The 22,317-nt window shown below is 45.1% G+C and overlaps 1 protein-coding gene across 1 annotated transcript in view; it reads right to left on the bottom strand.

The window, feature by feature from the left end:
* PID1 (phosphotyrosine interaction domain containing 1) overlaps window positions 1–18,912 on the bottom strand; it is an 82,716-nt gene extending 63,804 nt beyond the window's left edge. The window contains exon 1 of the mRNA XM_084212020.1: window positions 18,810–18,912. Within this exon, the coding sequence (XP_084068146.1) occupies window positions 18,810–18,839 (30 nt within the window). The 5' untranslated portion in view covers window positions 18,840–18,912. The remainder of the gene's footprint in view (window positions 1–18,809) is intronic.
* Between the last annotated feature and the right edge of the window lie 3,405 nt (window positions 18,913–22,317).

The following is a 22,317-nucleotide window of genomic DNA, read 5'->3' on the forward strand; positions in this document are numbered from 1 at the left end:
ACTGCACAGCTTTCAAAGCCATTCCCATTTAAACATTACTTTCCATCTGTACATTTTTCAACCTCCAAAACTGTACTTGGTATGAAAAAAGAACAGCAAAGAAGGAAGGCTGTCTTGCTGTATTATATTCACTTAATAATCATAAGCAATTTCTCAGAGAAGTCCTCCAGGCAGAGTTTTAATGTTAAAGCAATTCTTGCTTCATTTTAACTATCCACTGATGCAGAGCTGATAGCCCAGCTCATTAAAAAGTACAGGGCACTATTTCAAGAAATGTCATAATTTATCAGGCAGAGTTAAGTCACCCTGCACACAGCAGCCTGGATGCACAGCACCAACTGCCTCTGACACTTTCTGAACCCAGCTCTGAAGTCCCTCTGCTTTGGGCTCAGCTGCCAATGTTGCATGAAGGCACACAGCAAAGCTTCCTGCTACAGCGTCATCTTCTTTTTCATAAGGCTTAGCAACATTTAAAAATGCATGAATCTCACTCGAGTGACAACTCATTTAACCAGCTATAAAACTCTTTAGAGGAAGGATAGTTGGAGAGAAGATAAATATTGCAACCATTTTTTTTAACTTTAGCATGGAAAATCCCACATTAGGTTGACTAAGGAGTCCAAAACAGTGACAGAGCTCTCACTTTGTCCTGTTGGACATCGGATGTTGGTCAGTGGATTTGTCATATCAGTGGTAAAATCCAACATCTTGACTTTGCAAATTGTAACAGGCAATGCAAGGACCCTTACATGTGATGAGGTTCAATTTAGCCCCTCAAATTATTATTTACTGGAAACAAAGTGGTGATTTTATCAGTAAATTCAAGTGGCTCTGTTGAACTAGGTGCTACACTCAAGTGAGACACTGCAAAATCAGAGTACCTTGCTGATCCACTCTGACTCTGCAAACATCACACTGCTCTGCTTAAGGATTTGTGTTGCTTTCTGCAGTAAAACCTAATTTTTAAACTAAAGCCCACTAAAAGAAGATTAACTGCTCTTAAAAAGTACTTAACTACCTCTTTGCTTATTATGAAGTGGCCCATACATATCTGTCAGATGAGCACCATTGATAATAATGCATTAAATAAACACTTCTGCTTAAAATACATAAGTTTACTTATGAGTAGTTTGAGACACACAAATATCTACAGTTTATTCAGTTGAAGAATCCTCTGCTCTCAAAATGTCCATTCAGCAGCCCTGCCAGATAATGTTTCACAATACTACAGGCTCACTTATTCATAAACAAATCATTAACATTCTTGACATAAATCCATAGCGTACAACAAATCCCAGCTATGATAGTGTTTTACTACATTTGCTGTGCCCATCATGAATGGGAGTTCTGTTTTCACTAAGAAAACCATTCTCAACAAATAAAAGGCAAATTATCCTCTGCAAGAAAACCACCAGGATGAAATGCCTATACACGGATTACAAACTAATTATCAAGTTCATACAGCAATAAACCTGGTATTCAGTTAGTGAAAAGGGCTGCCAAAATATATGTATGACATTTTCTTCCTAGAACTCTAGCAACTAAGAAACTCTAAAGGTAAAACACACCATTACAGGCTTTTATATTTTCCTCAGCTACTCAAAAAACCTTTCATACATCCCCATTTCTCCACACATGGGCACAAGAATCATCGGAGAAGACCCTTCAAAAGCCCTTCAGCTTCCAGTCACTGCTAGGGGTAGATTTATAGCCTTGGATCAGAGGGTTTCAGCCAAGCCCAAAATGACCAAGGCCATTTTTACATACCTACACCACAACCTAAACGAGACTAATTAACACGAATGGAATAGTTTAATGAATGCATCAGGACCAGGCTTCTTGTTCTCTCTGAATATACTCCACGTAGATGACAGCACAGAGCAGTATTTCCCAAAAAAAGTCCACATGTGAATCCTCTGCAGGTACCCCAAAATGGCTCTATCATGCAGGTGGCACCCCACTGTGCTGAGGGGCATGGAGACCATGGCAAGATGGGATTCCCTGCTCAGAGCTGGTCCACACAAGGGGGGATGCTCCCACAGCACCTCACACAGCACCCAGCCATCGGCAACGGCCAACCGATGGCAAAGCTTTGGATGTCACAAGGTTAAACCCTCTACCCTCAATTCACTAATACCTTCCTCACCACATTTAAAGAATTAAATGCTTCCCTGAATGGTCATATTTAAGTAACTTAAAAAAAAAAAAAAAAAGGGTGGAAGATAGTTAAGTGACCATTGGTGTTCTTGGCAGATGAGATGTACGCTCACAAGAGCTGGACTTCTCCCCGGCCTGATAAACATAAAGCAGACTGCCTTCTGTGCCGGCTGCCAGCTCAGCCCGGGGAATAAAAGATGTTTTCAATTCCGGAAAAGATCCATGTGCATTGAAACACTGAGCACTCAGCAAGGCCTCGGTCCCTTACTCACAGTGCACAGGCCTGTGGGCGCCGGGGGCTGCTCAGAGCACGTAAAAATACTCATATGGCAAAGTTTTGCAGAAATGAGACCTTTGTTATTGTAAATACGTGCAGATTTTCATAGCAATTACATTGCAGCATTTTTAGGGGCATGACTCCTCTTTTTATTATTTCCATTGGCATGGCTTTTCCATTTCAGATTGCTTTAGTTCCAGTTCTGTGATAATTTCATGGCAGTACACTCATGTGTGAGTATATGCAGCATGAATGGCTGACCGTTTTTAGATGCAACTACTGAGGACTGTTCTGCAATTCAGTAGAGCAGGTTTACAGGATCTATTTATGGGTCTCACTCTGTCCCCAGCCCTTGAAAACATTTCAGATTTATTTTTGACAGAGAACACAGCTACTGAAAAAACACAGGGGTTGTCTAATCTGGCTTTTGGTATCACAGAGCTCACCATCCCTAAAGTTCTTGCTTTCACCCCCGATTACCTACAGTTGTAACATATCTGCTAGTCTGGAAACCATCACAGCTGAAGGAGTTCAAGGGGTGAATAAATTTAGGAATCTTCTCATTTGCCTCCAAGTTTTATGAGCACCTCAATCACAGTTTTAGATGTTGTCTGGAACAGTAACAGATAAAACCTAACTCCTAAAAAAGCAACAATTGAAGACAGAAAATCACATGTAATCACACATCTATAGTAAATGAGGCACTACAGAAATGCCAGACTATGGAGGAGGTCAGACTAAAGTGATACATGATTTGAAAGAAGGCAGACAGCTCTGCCGGGAATCAGCAAGGAAACCAGACAAGTTAATCACTCATTTGCAGTATGATACAACAGCCAAACGACACTGAAACCTCAGTGTCAAGTCACCCAAGGAAACCACCATGCTGCAGAGCAGCCCAGGAAGCCCCTGCTTAGGAAACACACCACGGACCTTGCTGAGCAGTGCTGGGAAACAGCAGGACTGGAAACAACTCAGTAGTGCTGGAAAACTCAGAAGAGACTCATGATCTCAAATAATCTCATCCTCCTGAGATACAGGTAGATCAGAGAGCTTGCAGGGCAGCTTGCTAAGAGGGAGTGGTGCCAGTGAAATGCCACCTGCAGTGTCCAAAGCCCCTGTGCTGACCCGTGGAGAGCTTCAACAGGCAAAGCCAGGAGCCAACAGCAGAAAAACCTGAATTAACAGGGAGGCTGAGCAGAAATCCTGAGGACATGAGTGTTTGCCAGCCTTGATTGCCCATTTTCTGGAAATATCAGTATCTCCAACCCCACCTTTCCTTTGCTGACCAGTAACAGCATAAAAAACATTAAGCTCTGCAAACAAACTGCTGACATCTCTTCACTAACCTGCTTTAGAAGCTGAAATAAACACTACACTTTTGTTTCTAAAGGCAAAAGCTGGTCATCAAAACCCCTCTGTCACTGGCTATGCTCCGAAACATCTCATGCTAAACCCCAGCTTGCAATTGCACAAAGCACACCCCACTCACAGAGCTCCAGTAGGAGCACTGACCAACCACTTGTCTCCTTCAATACACTAGTGATGTATTTTTCCCACTGATCTAGTTCTTGGAAAAGAAAAGGGAAAGAAAAAAAAAAAAGGTATGACCCCCTGGCCCCTGATCCAGCAGTACAATTTTCAATATTTTAACAGTGATTTCAAACAGGAGCGAAGCCAAGCCTGAATCCTCAGATTATCCTTTGCAAAACCCCAGCATCAGCGTTAGCAAATGAAAAGATCAAGTCAGTTTGCTCAGACAGACTGTAATTTCTGTACCTATATTTATTAGCAGTAGGTACATAAAACTGAGGAAAAGTGCTAGAAAAACACACAGTGATGTTAACCACAACGGCAAACTGAATGTACTGATCCTTTCCTCCAGCCAGGAAACATTTTCAGGCTGTTTCTTTTAAGCTAGTCACTGGGTAGGAAATGCTTTTAAGACAGAAAAATATTTTCTTTTCCAGAAGACACCATAAAACCCAGGCACAGAGCACAGTATATGTTTTGATGAAAATTAATTACTTGTTTACTGTGGTAGTTCATTACACAGCTAATCCCCACACATTGTCTAAACAACTTATTTCCTATGGTGAGTGAGGAAAGGTCAACATAAACAAAACAGTTTGATTTTTTTCTAAAGATGCAGACCACTGGCAACACATCTGCAGGGTGTAAAAAGCTGAAGAGCAACATTAGAGGATGTTCTTTGAGCACCTTCCAGTTTTTTTTCCAAGTGAAGGTATTCCAGAATGAAATGTTACCAAATATAATGGAATTGAGATGCTCCAGTATACAAAAATATTGTTCTAAACCAAGAGCTATTAATTCTTCAGACCTGCGGGCTGCAGTTTATCATTAGCATCTAGAGGTGAAGGATGGTTATAACATTCAATTCCATTTCTCCCCAGTGACTAAATGATGTACTAGCTAAATCATTTATGAATGTCAAAGGGTGACAGTTTTCAATTAAGATAATGAGATTCTAGAGGCTCTGGCCATCTGAACCCTGTTTGTGGATTCTCTTGCCAATTAAAAAAAAAAAAACCAACCAAAACAACAAAACACAAAAGCAAGCCGTCTGACAAACTGATTTTATTTAAACTGGGTACTAACAATTTAGCATTAATCATAATATCTGCTAGCTACATACCAAGAATAAATATTTATACTAGTCACCACATGCTGTTAGGCATTAACACAGGGTTAAGAAGATGTTAATTGAATTATATATGTTGGAAACTGAAATAATTTTGCTCCCTTTGTACTCTTCAGCTCCTCAGGCAAGGACCCAGCCTTTGCCCATGCAGCATCTCAGCAAATGGACACACAGCATCCAAGGCCTGGCTGCTCTAGGAGAAGAGGACAAAAGAGTCAAGGGAGAAAATGAAGAAACTGCTCACTCACAAGCAGGAGTGGGCAGCCCCTGCAACATCCAAAGTGCCCTGCTGATTCTGGGTCAGGTCCAAATGAGGACACATCCCTCCAGTAGCAAATACTGCCTGGGTGTGGAGATATGTATTCCAGATCTTTGTAAATACGGCCCCTGTAAGTGAGCATCCTACCCATTAGACCCTTCACTGTTAACTGCCATGGAGTATCTGTAAGTGCTGGTAGCAACAACCATTATTCTTTTTAGCCATCTCACAGCCACTCTTCAAAGTAATTCTTTATATTGACCCATTACTTTTCAGGGAAAAAAACAAACAAAAAAAAATCAAAAGAAACCCTAAAGAACAACAACTACACAGTGAAAGTGAAGATGAGCTTCTCAGGGTAAAACTTCAAACTCCCACAGAAGTTCAATAGTCAAGTCAGAAAAGTAACACCACGTTAGACTTGGTGGTTCAGACATTACTAAGCACTGGCCAGACTCCATGCTTTCCCTTTTTATTTTACTTACAATTAGCTGGCAAGAGACTGGTGATTAGCTAGAAAAACCACATTTCCTTTTGACCTCCAGGTGTACAAAGCAGAACAGCAGTATTCCCTAAAGCAAACCCAGGATCTTTAGGCAGTGTGCAGTAAGGCTTCAAGCAGCCACAGCAGCAAGTCACCACACAGTGTTTATGGCACAAACTCTCACTGTGGAGCCCTCAGCTCCTGCTCAGATCTATCAAGGGAGGCTCTGAGTGTCATGGCACTGTCAGGACGATACCTGCCTCCAGACTCTTTCCAAAGCCTTTTTCCTAGGCTGGAGCTGTACAAACTACTGCACACATGAGAATTTAAAGAGGACAAGATTACCGCATAGTTCTGTGCAATGGTGAGCACTGCCAGCTCAACTCCCTGTTCCACTGGAGATCTGGACTTTACCACCTCTGTTCCCAGTTCATACCCAGACTCAGGAAGAATTAGAAGGGCCAAAGAGTGCAACAACAATGCCAAATATTATAAATCACCCAGGCAAAGCAAGGGGAGTTACTCTGGTGCAGGCAGCTCTGTTCACCAGGGGAATGTCACCATTCTGCACACAGGATCCAGTCACCTTGGCATTGCTAGCACTGAAACCATCTTCTTCCCAGTGGTAAAACTGATTACATTTAGGAGGTAATGATATGCTTGAAAGTCATTCCTCCCCCCCTCTAATAGATGGACAAATTGTGCTGTGTCAGTTTGTTCCTGTTACAAAATAGTCCCCAGTTCTCCTGGAAAGCTCCCAACAGCTCTGTTCCCTCCCTGGCCAGTCCATCCCACTGGCATTGCAAAGGGATCCTTTACCTGCTCCTTTAGCCAGAGAGCTCCAACTCAACGGTCTAATAAAATTCCACCTTAAATAAAACTACAGCTGCCTATGAGACCTACTGACTGGGATACTACAAAGACTAACTTTTCTGGAAACTGTGTTGCACAGCCAAAACCACTCTGGACTGAGGGCTCTGCAGCACAGCTGCAATTGTTAGCAGTGACTAACATTGTTATCTAGAACTCCTCAAACTTACATTACTTTACAACCAGCATGGGAAGTCACATATGGTGCTGGCACGGCAGTGTAAGGTCATTTTAAAGTAAAGTCTCAGCGGAGACCAGATTTAAAAACCTCCCAGAAAAGTGCTTAAAATCGAGAAAAAAAATTTTAAAACTGACATATTTTTGGGAAATTAGGAAGAATATGACTTCACATGTATGGATTTGAGAATAAGAACATGTTGGAAACAATGCTTTCTTTTCCCAGGATGAGGCAGACTGCTCTTTAACTTCAGTTTTGTAATGGCGGCTGCTGGACAAGAAACATTTGTTTGTTCCTGAGAAACACTGAAAAAAAAATAAAAAGCAAAGTGGGCATTTTTCAGCCTTTGAAGAAACAAATACATGACATTTTCACAAGAAAATGTGAAAATAAGAAAAGATCTCAGAAACAAACTGTATCCACAAATAAGCAATATGGGTTTTGGCTGAAAACAGAAAATATTTCCTGAGGCTCTGGAGGTGTGTCAGGGTCCTGGCTGTGCTGGGCAGCAGCTGCAGCCACCATGGAGCACCAGGGCTGGTGATGCTCTGAGCCCACTGCCAGGCAGCTGCCATGGCCCTGCTCCCACCCTTCTGTGACACTTTCCCTTTTTCCCCCCACAGAGGGGAGCAACTGGGTGACTGTGGGGCTTATTAACACTTCCATTTGCGTTCTGTAAATCAGTTTCCCCCAGCCCCAAGCGAGCGGGCGGTGCACTCGCTGCGTGACAGACGTTCCTCTGGCAGATACAGAGCAGCCCCTTATCCAAACAGCATCAGGGCCTGCTCCAGGATGACCTCAACAGCACACACTTTCCAAAAAGAGTTGTACAGAAACATTTAATTCAGCTCTCTTAGACATTAAGTCTTGTCTCATAAAGCCACTCTTAAAAAAAAAAATCAAGTAACATTTGGACTTTAAAAAAAACACATTAAGTTTCTTCTCAGTCATAATAAAAGAAACATAGTATAACTCCACTGGCATTAGTATTGGCATTCGGATTTATACCAACACTTTCAAAATCTGAAATTGGACCAAAACCAAAACCCACATATAGACAGGGGCAAAGTTTATCCCCAAGCGAACAAAATAACATCTCTTATAGACATTAATGGCTTCTGAAACTCTCTAGCTTGATACGACATCAGTGATTTAAATGCCAAACCACATTCACTCTGTTTATCTTGGGAAGCTCCACATCCATGTAAGAACACCCTCAGACCATAACAGAGGAATGAAAGGTCAGGCTACAGCTTTCAGAACCAGTGCAGAAAGCTTAAACAAGGTATGGGCACTTCCCTGGTCAGTGCCACACACTGCAGCTGGCTATTTTTCAAATATCATGTAAGCAGCATGAATAACTTCTGATACAGAGAAATAAAAACTCAACCTGAAAAAAAGCAATATAAATACACTCTGAAAGTAATTTAAACCAGCTAGAAGTGAGCTATTTCAGTGCAAGATTTCTGCAGATGTGGCTCCTGGGCCATGCCAGGCTGTTCATGGACCTCTTAAGTCCCCAGCTGATGGCCTGCTCCTCCCACACTCAGAAGTTCTACATCACTGTATAGCACTCAACTTCATCCAAAGCCTCCTTAGATTCTGTCTTTCTGACAAACACACGTAGAGAGACCTCACTGCCTCACAGAGCTGGACCCTGCTCTGCCCTGCTGGAGCACAGTCCCAGGCTCAGAAAACCTCTCGAGCTTGTCCAGGTGAAAATCCTAAGCTGCAGCTCTGAATGTCTCTTTCCAGTTGAAGATCGGTCCATGAGTCATTTCAGCTCACACTTGCAGCTCAGCATCTCTTCAAATGTGATTTTTCCTTAGGGGAGATGAGCTCCACCACTTCTGCAGCCTGAAACTTGTCAGCATTTTAAATGTGAGCAGGATGGGGGACAATGCCTTCAGGAAAGGAATTATTAAGCACTAACTAGAATTTATTACTAGAATAAGTGAATATTTTTCACTGTCTTGAAGTGCCAGGGCTTTTCACTACCCTTGATTACAAAAGGCAGTCATCTCATTCATTTAGAGATGGCTTTCAGGCTGGCCATAATGCCCAGACAGGATGCCCTGTGCCTTGGCAGACCCTGCAGCAAGACTGATATTTCTGACAGGGCTATTTCCCACACCAAGAAGCCCCACTTCCAGGTGGACACCCCCAAGGAAATTATCTGAGCTCTGTGCATGATGGACATTGAGGAAAGCAAAATCCCAAGACTCCCAACCCTCCCAAGGGGGTTAAGTCCTGGGAACTCTGGGTCCCAGAAGCTGCAGGACTGTGAAGGGCAGGTTCAAGGAGTCACACATGACCTCAACAGCTACAAGAAAAAACCTGAGTATTGCAACACCCATCTGTGGGGAAAAGGCAACAGCAGATCCTACCTGTGCTTCTGCAACCTTTCAAATTGTTCAACTCCTCCTTCCATAGCAACTCTGTATTTTAGAGGTACAAGATTAAAACATTGCCCTTTGAAAATGTTACCTGTCCCAGCACCAAGCTTCAGGCTCTTTAATGAAAAAAAGCCTCTAAACACCAGATCAAAACAAGTCAGTCACAAACCTTATAAACCAGTCACTTCCTTATAAACCACAGAAAAGTTACATTGCCATCTCAAATGGCAAGATAAAAGTTAATGGATTCAAAGGCCTATCCCTACACACCGAGATACGGCTGCATGCCTAAATCTGAGTGATTTAACACTCGTTTATCAAAGTGAACTGTCCAATCTCAGAAAGTAACATCCCTTCTGCAGCCTTCAGCACCGATGCTCCATCAACAAGAATGTCACAGAGAGGGTTCCACCTCCCCCATCATCCCAACAGGAGCCCTGCTGATGGCAGCATAGCACAGCCTGAGCAGAGCCAGGGCCACAAACCCACAGCTCCAGGGCAGCCCAGCCCAGCAAGGGTGAACCTGAACCCTGGTCAATCCCTATGCCTTGTCCTTGGCTGGAGGATTTCAGGGCTTTGGGTGTCTCAGAAATCACTGATGGGTTTTTTCTTTGTTACCTACCAGAAAAAGCAAGCACCCAGCACTCCTCAGCAGCACTGCACATCCCTCCAGCACTCCATTCTAGCAGGAGGCACCAAAGCTGTCTTTACTATCAGGATTTGCTCAAACACACAGTACCAAGCTCAATAGGGCCTTTCAGCCACACTATCAAGAGGCCGACATAAAATTTTCAAAATATCCTTCCTTCTAATTCTAATCCAAACAACAGAGCACAGCTGTGAAAACTGAAGCCTGTACAGATCTGCGCTGTATGGGCTCCTTCTTAAAAGCACTGGGACAGGATTCAAGCTTCTACATTTTCTGATTCAAATTTATAGTCAGGCACAGAAAATTCCCATGGACTAGGGAAAAAAGAAAAATGCTTAAGCTGACAAGTTTCTGAAAGATGAAAAAAATTCACTGCTGTCTTCTGCTGACACACTGTGCAGCAAGCTGGGACAGAGGTCCACACTATTCCCTGACAACCAGTCAGCTCAGGGAGCTGCCAACTGGTGTTTGCTTAAGTTCCAAAAGGTACTTTTCTGGTCAAAACCCAGAAAAAATATAATAAATGCCACATGGAAAAGCTAAAATTTGCAAAAGGTTTGGTTATATAAATAGCCTCAAATGAGAAGAAAAGGGATTAAAACACTGTTTTTGAAGTCTGATGTATTTTTTTTCTAACAATTTTGCTGCTTGTCTTTTCACTCTCCAGTCAGAGCCAAAGCCAGAACAACCAGCACACCATAACACAATTCCCAGTGCTCCTTTCCCCAGCAGAAGGGAATACTAGAAATCCAAGGACAAAATTCCCTAACACAACACTGGAAACCAAGTTCATCATACTAATTTGGATGGGATAGTTTTGATGAATAACAGAAATTTGATTTGCCTGTTTTTCTGAAGCGGAATGACAGGGAAGGAGGGAAGGCTGATTTCTCTCCCCAAGAAACTACCATTTTCAGGTCACTGTCACCATGATCAGGTCAGAAAGCACAGATTAGTCCTGACAGCAGGAAAGCTGGTGCCCAGCTTTTGGGGAAAGCCATAGAGCAGCTGATACTCACTCTGGATAGCCTCTCCCTGTAGCCATTCAGAGAAGGAGTGTTGCAACCTGTCCCTTAACACCCAGGGAAGCTCAGGGAGGGAAAGGAAAGATAAAAACTTGCAGGTTCAGATGACATATTTGATGTTGCCACCATCACAATGTCCTGGCCCCTCACAGACCCCAAACTCCTCTTATCCTGCCTTCTTGCCAGTGGAATTACTCAGGAAGCTCCAAAGCAGAGAGAATTTTTCATTTTAAATGAGACTATACAAACCCTCTGGATCTCATGTAACAGTCCAATGGACAGGTTTTCTGCCCTGCTCTTGAGGCTCAAGGTTGGTACTGACCCCAGTGAAGTTTGGGTCAGATCCTACTGCAAGAGCTTCAAAGCAGTTACTTCACCATTGGGACCAGACTGAACATCAGTTCTCCTCTCCAGACACTTAGTGAGTGGTGAAGATTTCACAAGAGCACAGTCCACCAGGTAAAACACTCTCTGGAAAAGCCTGGCCTTGAACAAAGCTGAATACAGCCAGGTGAAGACTTGTAAACTTACTCCAGGGTCATTCTGCAAGCTTCACATGAGATGTATGGAACAACCATCTCTCAAACCAGAGGGAGCCTGGCATGGGAAGAAAGAGGTGACCACAAATCTGAGCTTCAGGACACTTAATGACATTTCTATTTGCTCTCAGTGTTCTTGGCAGCTCCCATCAAATCTGTCTGGAGAAAGTGTTTTCATGTGAGGAGACATTTGAAAATTGTCTGGCATAACACAGACCCAAGGCTGCAAAGGGTGATGGTGCAAGGACTCCGACTGCCCTGGTGCTGTCCCAAACCCAGCAGCACTGTGCTTGCAGCACAGCTCCGTCAGTAAAACTCACCAGCAGTAATTCAGGTTAGAAATGCTCCTGCCCACATTGCCTGCAAGCAAAACCAGCCATTAATCTGTGAAAGAGACATTTATTTAAATGGTCCCAATGAAAACACTTATGGAGGTTTTTCAAAGACCAACACTCCCAAAGTCGTCACCAAACTGCCAAGGTATCAGCACTACAAGACCAACTGAGTCATTCTGAGGCTATGTGTAATTTTGTAGAAGTAACATCATTAAAAGAATACTAAATACTGGCAACGCACAACTTTTTTCCTTCCGATTCTGTACAAAGATTTATATTTGCCACTCCATATTTTCAGGGTGTCAGCAGGAAAAACAAATCATGAAATGTTATATTAGGTCTTCTCAGGACACTTGTACAATCACCCACATTTAACATCTTTGGTCAAAGAGTTCTGATACACTTATTCAGAAACAGCTCAGAAGACTTAACACTGTCATCTGTAACTCTTCCAGCTATTATAAGAAATACAAATAAGTTCAACTCCTATACAGGAAAGCACTACAGGGGAAAAAATATTGCAAGTACTAAACATTGCTTAAAGGGACTTTACAGCTACATATCTACCTGTCTCTGGGTAATCAGACTCTCCTCTTGCCTGCACAGAGCAATGTCAAAAACACAGTAGTGCAGTAAGGGTGAGGACACCTAGCCCAACACCTCAGCACCAAGCCATGGCATGTCTGCAGAGAGCACAGCCATGACAGGATGGAAACGTCTGGGACACCACTGCTGACTGTCCTGTCCTGCTGGATGACACCAGGGACACACAAAGTCTGAAACAGGCACTGAAAATTCTGAACTAGACTGAATTCTTTAGCTTGCCTTTTTTCAAGGAAATCACTGCTTAAATTTTTTGTCTTGGTCATCAAACAGGCTGGCACTTTCATAAACAGAAATTAGTTTTACACTGTAAATGAACCCTAAAGATCATTTCCCTGGGGACTTTCCACAAGGCTCTCACTGATTTTGATTTTCTTTTGGTCATAGAATGCTTCCCAAAATTAACATTTTTCCAGAGACATTCATTTTCTACAAAGAATAAATAATGTAGAAAAAAAGGAACTGCCTGAGCTAAGTGGTGCCAGATGAGCCTCCTGGAACCATGGGGCTTTGTTTTAAAGATTCCTGACTGCTGTATAGTCATAGCAGCAAATGAGTGCAAAAACTCTGATGCCTTGAAAGATATCCCAAAGCCATAGAGTGCCAAAACACCGGGCTGTAAGACTTCAGATGTTTGCAGCCACATGACTCAGGCTTAAATTTAAAATACTTACCATTTTTTCCTTCTGACATAATATTTAATGAAACCAGAGTTCAGTAGTAGTATCAGTCCTGCTATACATGTCTTGCAGCAGTTTCTGCCTAGACAGCTGTTTGTGTGCTTACAACTAGTTTGTGTTTGGTTTAGAAAGGCTTTCCATATGCTTTAAAAATTGGAAAACTATTGTTTTAACTGACTGTATGCTGTTATTTTTAACACACATATGCATATGAACACTGAAAAGGATTAGAAGCTCATTTTGAAAGCACCAACAGCACCTAAAACCACATTACAGCTGAACATGTGCAAACACATCACCAAACCACAGTGCTGTGATCACCTAGAAGCCATCACACATGTGTAGGTCTACCCAGAGCTCACTTCTCTTTAGTGAAAAATCTTTTCAATGCTCCTGATACATGAAAGGCAATTGATGTGCATACTAGTGGTAGTGGATGCATGTAATATACATGAAATTAGCAACAATCTACAAGCACAAAATTTAAAAGTAGACTGAAGATGCAAGGCTACAGGTATATTAACAAATTCCTGGAAAACAGTGCTCACAGCCCAGCCCAAAGGTGGGCAGCAATGCCTCAATACTGCTGCTTTCACTTTTTTCACTTCCATTAATAGCTACGCTGTTGTTTTACTGCTGCATCATAACGATGTGGAAGTACACTACAGCAGCCACTCAAAGACTGTGGTAAAGCAACCTTACACAATCTTATTTCTTATGGACTTCAGAGGACCTGCACAAGTTACATGATGGAAGAATTAAGCCCTGGGGCTCAGGAAATCCAACTTGCCTCAGTAGAGGACTTGAAGCTCCCTGCCCTTCATCATCTGCTTCACGTCATCTCATCTTGCCCACCCGCAGCTCTCCTGCACAGTATTTCACAGCACATTAGGAGAGATGTGGAACTTTATGAAAGAAATAAATTCTAACAATACCCTACAGCCATCCATTATTAAATCCTTGCCCAGAAATGGCCCCAAACTGTGGGTTTCAATCAGAATACTGAACTTCCAGATGAGCAGACAGGGAATCAATAAAGTCCTACTGTGAACACTTGGCCATCTGCATGCCTGTATGAAGCCAGGCAGCGTCCAACCCAAAGCTCCATGACACAGCACCCCTGTCTGTTCCTCTCTTCCCCTCCTCACTCATCTGAGCCCACCCCCTGTACCACCCACAGAAGCAGAGTGAGACTTTCTCCAAAAAGAGGGCCCATGAGCATGGCTCAGTTCAGGGACACCCAGCAACACAGCTTGAGGTTGGGCAGCACCAGCACCACTGCTCTGGGGGAAAAGCTGTTTGAACATGGGGATCCCTGTTACCCACACGTGTCAAGAGAAGCAGGGAAACTTGTAAGCAGGGCTTATAAACAGGACAGCCTCGGAAACTATGCACCCACTGGGATTTATTATCTAGAAACAACGTCTGGCATCAAGCTTCCAGGAAAAATTAGGTTACAAAGCAAATAGCAGCCACCTCTCAGGCTGTGAGAACACCTTGCTCGTTTTCAAACACCACTTAGAGAGTCCTCACAGGAGCATTACTGAGACCATCAGCTCCAAAATCCCAGCTGTGCTGCCAAGGGCTGCTGAACCAGGCACAGAGGGTACATTTGGAAATAGTTTTAAAGAAAGATTTCACAATATTTTTGGCATCATTTCAACAAGTGCTACTGCCACACGCATCAAGCCACAAATCAGTCCCCACTGCTTATAACCATTGATAAGATCTGCTGCAAACATGGCACGGCAAATCAGATCAGGCAGGTACAGTGAGCTCCAGACTGGAGACTCTGCATTCCCAGCAGGGGGAACGACCTTTAAATACCTGAAGCAACCTTGGTTGCTGCTCCAGAGAAGACTGGGAGGTACACACATGTTGCATATGCTCACCTGCACTTTGCCGAACACAAGCCAGGAATGCCACCACAGAAATTAGAAGCTAAAAAGTCTTCCAAACAGATACAGTCCCAGATCATCTCTCTTAAGGGTGAATAATGCTAATCCTGTATTACCTGAAAAATCCTCATCTTCTTACCACATCAGAGATTTGCTGATCCCTGTGATATATTCCTGCAACATCCCAGATGTATGATTTCACATGTAACTGCCTGTCCCACTAACTTTGGAGAAAACAGACGAAACTTCAATGTTGCTATAGGTGAAAGAATCATAAAAAGGAAAGAAAAAGCAAAAGAAAAAGAAGGCTTTGCTGAATTATATTTTCAAGAAGAAACCTCAATATCTACATTTTCTAGGTTATTCTTCTAATCCATTTAGTTTAATTCTACATATCTTCCAGAAACAGAGACACTTCATTAAATGGCAGCATAACAGGAAAAGCTTTCATCAGAGGGAAGCAGAGACAGGCTGTCAAAAACAAAATAAAACAAAACAAAAAACAAACCCAAATCAAAAAACAAGCTTATTCCAGCAAAGCCAGAAACCAAGGCTCTGGGAAGAGGGGCACATTTCAGCAGCAAATGGCCACAACAGCAGTGGGGACAAATCCAGCTCATGTCCCAGCTCACTGTGTTCTGTAACCCAGCTGCTGATGACACTTCATTCCTATTGCGTATGCGTGAGCTTTGCTGCTGACCTCACTACTGGAATTGTACCATCCAGTCAATGCCAAGAACTTCAGCACAAACTATGAAACTTGACAGGACTGAGCACATTTGGAACAGAAGGAGATTTTGCGTGACGGCAGCAGACCAGGAATGTGCAGTCTTGTCATCCTTTGAGCGGGACTGGGAAAGGAGGCCCAAGAGCAATTGAGGACCACGGCACAGTTGGTCAGAACATGACAGGGTGGCCACTGCCATTTCAGTTCAACACACACAGCTTGCCTTAGCTCTGAGGGCAGGACTGACCCGTACCAACAGGCATCCACTTTCAAAGGCAGTTCATACTTTCCCTTACTGAACCAGGCCAAAAGAAATATTCTGAGAGATGAAAATATTTTCTTTGCCATTTTACTTAGTACAGAGCTACACCACGGACTAACAACAGTCCAGCACTTCCCCACACAAGATACATCTGTGTCAAAACCAAGTCACGTACCATGCACACATTAGAACATCAAGAAAGCTGGGCCAGCTCCACACTTCCTGGACCCCTACATCAGCCTGATGTAAAAGACGGGGCTATATCTGCCATTATACATCCCCTAAATATCCTAGAGTAGTGACTTGCCATAACTGTAATCCCAGAATACATTCATAGAGACCATAAGACGTCATCTACTCTACCCAGTGACCACAAACCACCCTGCTACAACCAAAATCCCACACCCAGAGCCTCACAACACTTGCTTGTCAGCCAGAGAGAGCTAGTGGTGCCAAGGACAAGCAGAGGGCCCCCCTACAACACCCTCATAGCACCAACATTTGTTTCACAGCAGTTACGTGCCGGGAGGGAGGAAGCCTGGGACAAAGAGAGCAACATGGGACACCTGAAACTAAATTAAGACGTTGAGGAGGAGGAAGAAGGGAAAAGAGATGAGTTTACAGCATGCACAAGCTCTCCTCGGGGGGCCAGGCAGCGCTGCCAGCAGTTCTGGCCAGGCTGATGATTCACAACATGTCAAGGGGAGATCAGACTACTTGAAAGAACCAGGCTTCAAGGGTTTTCTGGAGAAAAAAAAAAAATCAGAGGGGTTGGGGTTATTAGATAGTTTATTGCCCATGTAACTCTAGCTCATATATATATGGAATAGGATTAAGCTTTCAGTTACAGGATCTCATCCTAGTTACACCAGCATCCTTCCCCTCAATGCATTCATTTTGTCCACAATTTGCTACATTGTTATTTAGCCCCCTGCGTGAACACAGAATTATTATGGGATTCCTATGACCTTTCCAAGGCTTTCTTCCCGTTTCAGAAGCTGGCACAAGTCCAAAGCATCCTTTAATTCTGCAATTTTGAGTCCCCCTGATTTCTTTATTTTTTAGAGCATCTACAGTTATTCATGTACTACCCCAGAAATTCCTGTTGGCAAAAACTGCATTTACAGGCACTCAGCATTTTGATCATCTCAGGATGCCTGGAGACTCCAGCCAAAATCAACCAAAGCACAAAGTTAGTGGCCACTGCTGAGAACTTCCGTGCTTGTGGCTCCCTTTCAAGAGCAGGGAGGAACACAGGCTCCTCTTGCTACAGGCTTGGGTTCTGCTGCAACAGGTAAGTGAGAAGCCCAGTGATCAATCATCTCCCCTCCTTACAGCCCTGGTTCCTCAGAGCACAGAGCCATTCCCACCCGCTCCCTAAGGCCAGACCCCTTACAGTGCACAGGATACAGCTAAACAAGGCTAAACAAGGTTACACTCACAAGCTTATTCTGCAAAACACAAGCATTTGGTTCTCTTTAGCCTTGCATACTCTTGTAGGCAGTATCAGATATTTGTCATAATAGCACCTTGTTATTTTAACACCTCCCTAATTCCACAAAGGGGACACAAAGCCATTCTGTACAATCCAAACCAGTACAGCACTACTAACCTAGGCTTTCCCTTTCTCCTTCCCTTCCCTCACATTCTCCTTTGTCACCAGCCACTGGGTGCAGCCTCACCTGAGGTCTGTTCCCTGCATCAGCATCTCCCCAGGGAATACCCCTGCCTCCACAGCGCCCAAGACCATTAACTCCTTCACTCAGGGCAACCTGCCACTTCTGTCTAGCAGAGAGTTTTCTGACTAACACAGGGAAAGAAATAACTAATAATACACTCACATAGTTTTACCCTGGAATCCATCAACTATTTATGTGGTACCTAATTTCTATCACTAAAAATCAAGCTCTTCACTGTACAGAAAAGTGTGGCTTTTTCAGACCAGGAATTATTCCCGTTACTGGCTGGTGAAGATTAAAGCTCACGGATCTCTCAGCTTGGCTCTACTATCAACTCCAATCAAACTGCTGAATTTTCTGCTTGATGATCTCCAAGTAAATTCTCATTTTGAATTGCAAAAGTAGCAATAACCTTTTCTTGTCATCTGCTGTGCCCATTGAGTCTTATCTAAGATATCCAATTCTCTCTCACTCGACACTCGCCCTGGAAAACTACATGAAACAGACGCAGTGGAACTACAAAGTGAGTTTTATTTCATCCTACTCTCTGCCTGCCTCGGATTTCCCCGGACTATGCAACACGCACACAAGCCACACGAACAACGGCAGAGCCGGCACCGCACACCCGACCGCCGCCGGAGGGTGCGGCAAGGGGGTATCCCGGCGACCCTGACACATCCCGACCTCCGGGCGTGGGGGTGGCAAAGGACTCCCGCGGGACTCCGCATCCCCCGCGCGCCGCTCCGAGGGACCCTCATAATAGCACCTTGTTCTTTTAGGCAGGGCCGGCCCGGGGGTGCCCCTCACCCGAGGCGGCGCCGGAGAAGCCCCTGAGCGGCGCGTCCCCCGCCGAGCCCCGCCGCCGCCCGCGGCCGGCACCCAACTCCACCGGGAGCGCCGGAGTCGCCGAGCAGAGACACCCAGGATGCCACCGCGGCAGCGGCCCCGCACTACGTGTGCGTGCGTGTCCCGTGTCCCCGCACATCCGCCCTCCGCGCCGGCGGGGGGAGAAGTTGCACGAACTCCCGGTACGGGGGTGATGCTCCGCGGGTCCCGCTGCCACCCCGAAGCCGCGCGGCCCCGCGGCCCCGCCGCCCCCTGAGGCTCGGACCCCGGCCGGCGCCCCTACCTGCAGCCGCTCCGTGGCCGGCTGCCACATGGTGTCGCGGCGGCGGGAGGCGCTGCCGAGCGGGGTCGCGCGCGGCTCTCTGCGGGCGCGCGCCCCGCCCCGCCCCGCCCCGTCCCGCCCACGCGTGGGGGCCACGCGCGGACCCGCCCGGCAGCGCCGGTCCCCGGGCTCGGTAACCATCCCCCGGGCACGGCATCCATCCCCTGCGCACGGCATCCATTCCCCGGGCACGGCATCCATTCCCCGGGCACAGCATCCATCGCTCGGGAATAGCATCCGTCCCACCTGGGCAAGGCACCACCCAGCCACAGCATCCATTCCCTGGGCACGGTATCCCCCGGACACGGCATCTCCGGGCACAGCATCGGTTCCACCTAGGCACGGCCTCCATCCCCCCCGGGCACGGCAAACATCCCACCTGGATGCCTGTGGTGACCGGGACAGCGCCTCCCCCCAGCTGCTGCCACAGCCCGGCGTGTCCCGGCCCCGCACGGCCTCTCGGGCAGCGGTGCCGGTCTCCCCACCGGCGTTCGCCGTGCGCTTCCTGGGAAGGTAACCCCCCGCTCAGAGGAGCCTTCCCCAGGGGACGCTGCCTCACCGCCGCTGAAACTTTTTCCTCCGGTTCTGCAGGTGGCTCAAGCTGCTGCCTAGCACGTAGGACGTGTCAGGGCTCTGTAAGGCCGCTGCTGCTGGCAGTGCGGGGTCACGGAGCACAGGGAGCCACCAGCTGGGGGCAGGATTCCCCCCTGTCCGGTCAGTGCCGGGGTGGTCCCCCTAGGAGCCAGCACCAAACCAGCATCACGGCCACATTTGGCCGTTTCATGGCGTCGGGCATCCCAGCTGTGCCCCGGCACCCTCAAGGACAGACATACTCTAGAGGTCTGCAGGCACTGCTCTTCCCTGTGGAGGCCAGAAATGCCACAGAAAAGCAAAGTCTCTGCAGGTTCCAAAGCTGTACCAAGGAACATTTTTTCTAGACACAAAAGCTGCCCCTGGCCCTCCCTGCTCACCTGAGGCTGCCTGGGTAATGCCTCATGCTTGGATGCAGAAGGATTTGTTAAAAACCCAGAGGAGCCCATGTCATACTTGTCCCGAGCATTGACCACCACATCCCACAGGCTGCAAGCCAGGCTCCAACACATTGTGGGTGTGTGACCCCAGGGACACAGGGTATCTTTTCTGTGTCAGTGTTTTAAATAGCAAGAAAAAGCAATACTGAAGGGAATCTTCTAAAAACAATGGGCATCAGGCTCACCTGTGGACAAACCATGACCTTTGGCAGGGCAGCTCTGCCACAGGATCCATCTCAAGGACCAACGCCTTGCAGGATCTGGGCGAGGCTGGATGTGATCAGAGCAAGACTCAATGAGCATGAACTTTTAGATTGTTTCTGGAAAGATTCCACCAGTATGTCCCTGGGCAGTAATGGCCTGATTAAAGCAATTCAAGTGTTGCAGCTCCATTTCCTGATGCGTCACCCCCTTCCCTCCCCTCCAGGAAGAGAAGCACTAATTCTGCACCAGCCCTTGGCCAAGATGCCCGCTAGAGCTCTTTCCAAACACCATGTCCCTGTCACACCATTGTTTGTTTCAACTGGTGCCTACACTGCTGCACAAAGGCCTTTTCTAAAAGCCTCACTCTTCCTCAAGTGAGCTCTGGAGCAGTTTCATCAACCCTTCCCATATAGATAAATCCATCCACCACCATTTCCTGAACCAGCTAGGAGCTGGCACAACCCAGGCTGTCAGCAGCAAGGCACACAAAGGAAGTTCAGGATCTGCAATTAGCAGGAGACCAACCCTGGGGCTGGAGGCTGCTTCTCTCTGGGTTAACATGACTTTGTACAAACTAAAACAATTGGGGAGGGAAATCTGTATTTGCTACGAAATGGGTGGCACATTATGAGAACAAATTAATTACTTAATTTCAAAAAAGGATATGAAAACAAGAAAAAATGAATTCTGAAGGCTTCAGGCTTTAGTTGTATGAGAACAAGGTAGGAATATGCTCACACACAGGGAGGAGCAGCTCAGCTGCACATTTTTGAAATCCTGCTGTTGATTAGAAAGCAATCTGTGTCCCATCAGCATCCTCTCCAAGCCTACCAAGGCAGCAAAGTGGCACTATGGGGACGAGAGAGCTACTGAGCCCTTCTGCTCATGTTGGTTTAGTCTCCAGGTGTGCTCTGCACCATGGGCTGTCCCAGGAAATTCAGCTGGTTTGCCTTTTTAGTCATACCCCATGACAACACTGCAGGAAACTTGGTTTTCATCTGGGCCAGGTGCTGCTGGGGTGGTCAGGCACCAGTCAGAGCCCAGCTCAGGAAATTATTCATTAAACTTGGGTGAGTTCATGTCACAATCTCACTAAGATTAGGTCATTTCTACCTAGACTTTCTAATATTTTAATCCAAGCATCATTTTTTATTTGGTATTTAAGCTGTTCTGCATTAGGTAAGGTCTTGCTCCAAGCCAGTCAGAGATCTTTCACTTAAATAAATAGTGTGAATTCCTATTTCCAGGATGTACTGTGTTCCAGAATGTGCCTGTAAGAAGATGCAGAGGGTTTTTCTATTAATTTTCCTTTTATTGTGCCAAATTGTGATGTTTCTCTTCTCAGAATGAGTTAAGACAATTCTTTCCAAAGACTGCAATACATTACACAGGTTGGTCCCACTTCTCAGTCTCCTTCCTTTCAGGGCTCACAGGACAGAAATACTGGAGCCAGGGGAGATCTTGCATTTCAAAGGGGAGTACTGGATGCATTAGGACCAATTTTACTTTTATTCAGATAGTAAATCTGAAGCATTTCCTGTGACTCCAGGATATTTTGTGTCTTTTAATGGCTTCTAGTTATTGCGTTTGTCTTCCTTTTGCACCATCTCATCCCCTAATAAGGATTATTTTATTTAAGGTCTTTATAGCAACATAGCTCCTCTGCATTTGAAAAGAAAAATAAATTCTTTTGGCTTTAACTATAGCATTGCCTTTTTAATTAACTAAATTCACCCAATTGCTGATCCCATTGAATTATTTGACTTCAAAAGCTCAATTTAGCTTTAGGAGCACTTATTTCTCACTGAAACACAACTAGAAGAGTCATTCAGTTATTTAAATGCTGCTTCCCCAAATATTTTGCAGACTTTGCAAGTCCTGGTTCCAAGATCCTCTTTTTGATTACGCAAGTTTACAAAGCATACAGAACTCATTATCTCTTTTTTACCTTGTACTTGGTTTTGTAGAGTAAGTTTGCCCAATTAGCAAATTTAATGTTCTATAAAGGCCTGTAATTAATAGCATACTTCCAAAATCTAAATACACTTGTTACTCTTAAACACTTTGTCAAATCACCTGAAGCAAATGCAGCTACCCTGCATAGATGGCACCAGACACCTCATCTGAGCTTTCCAATATTTCTCTGAAAAAATTTTTAGTGCCTAAGCAATCCAAAATCACTACCCAAGTAATCCAAACTGGTTTTTCTGACAACTATTACATTTTAACATTCA

Source organism: Fringilla coelebs, assembly GCF_963513975.1.
Source record: "Fringilla coelebs genome assembly, chromosome: 10".
In the NCBI taxonomy this organism is placed as follows: domain Eukaryota; kingdom Metazoa; phylum Chordata; class Aves; order Passeriformes; family Fringillidae; genus Fringilla; species Fringilla coelebs.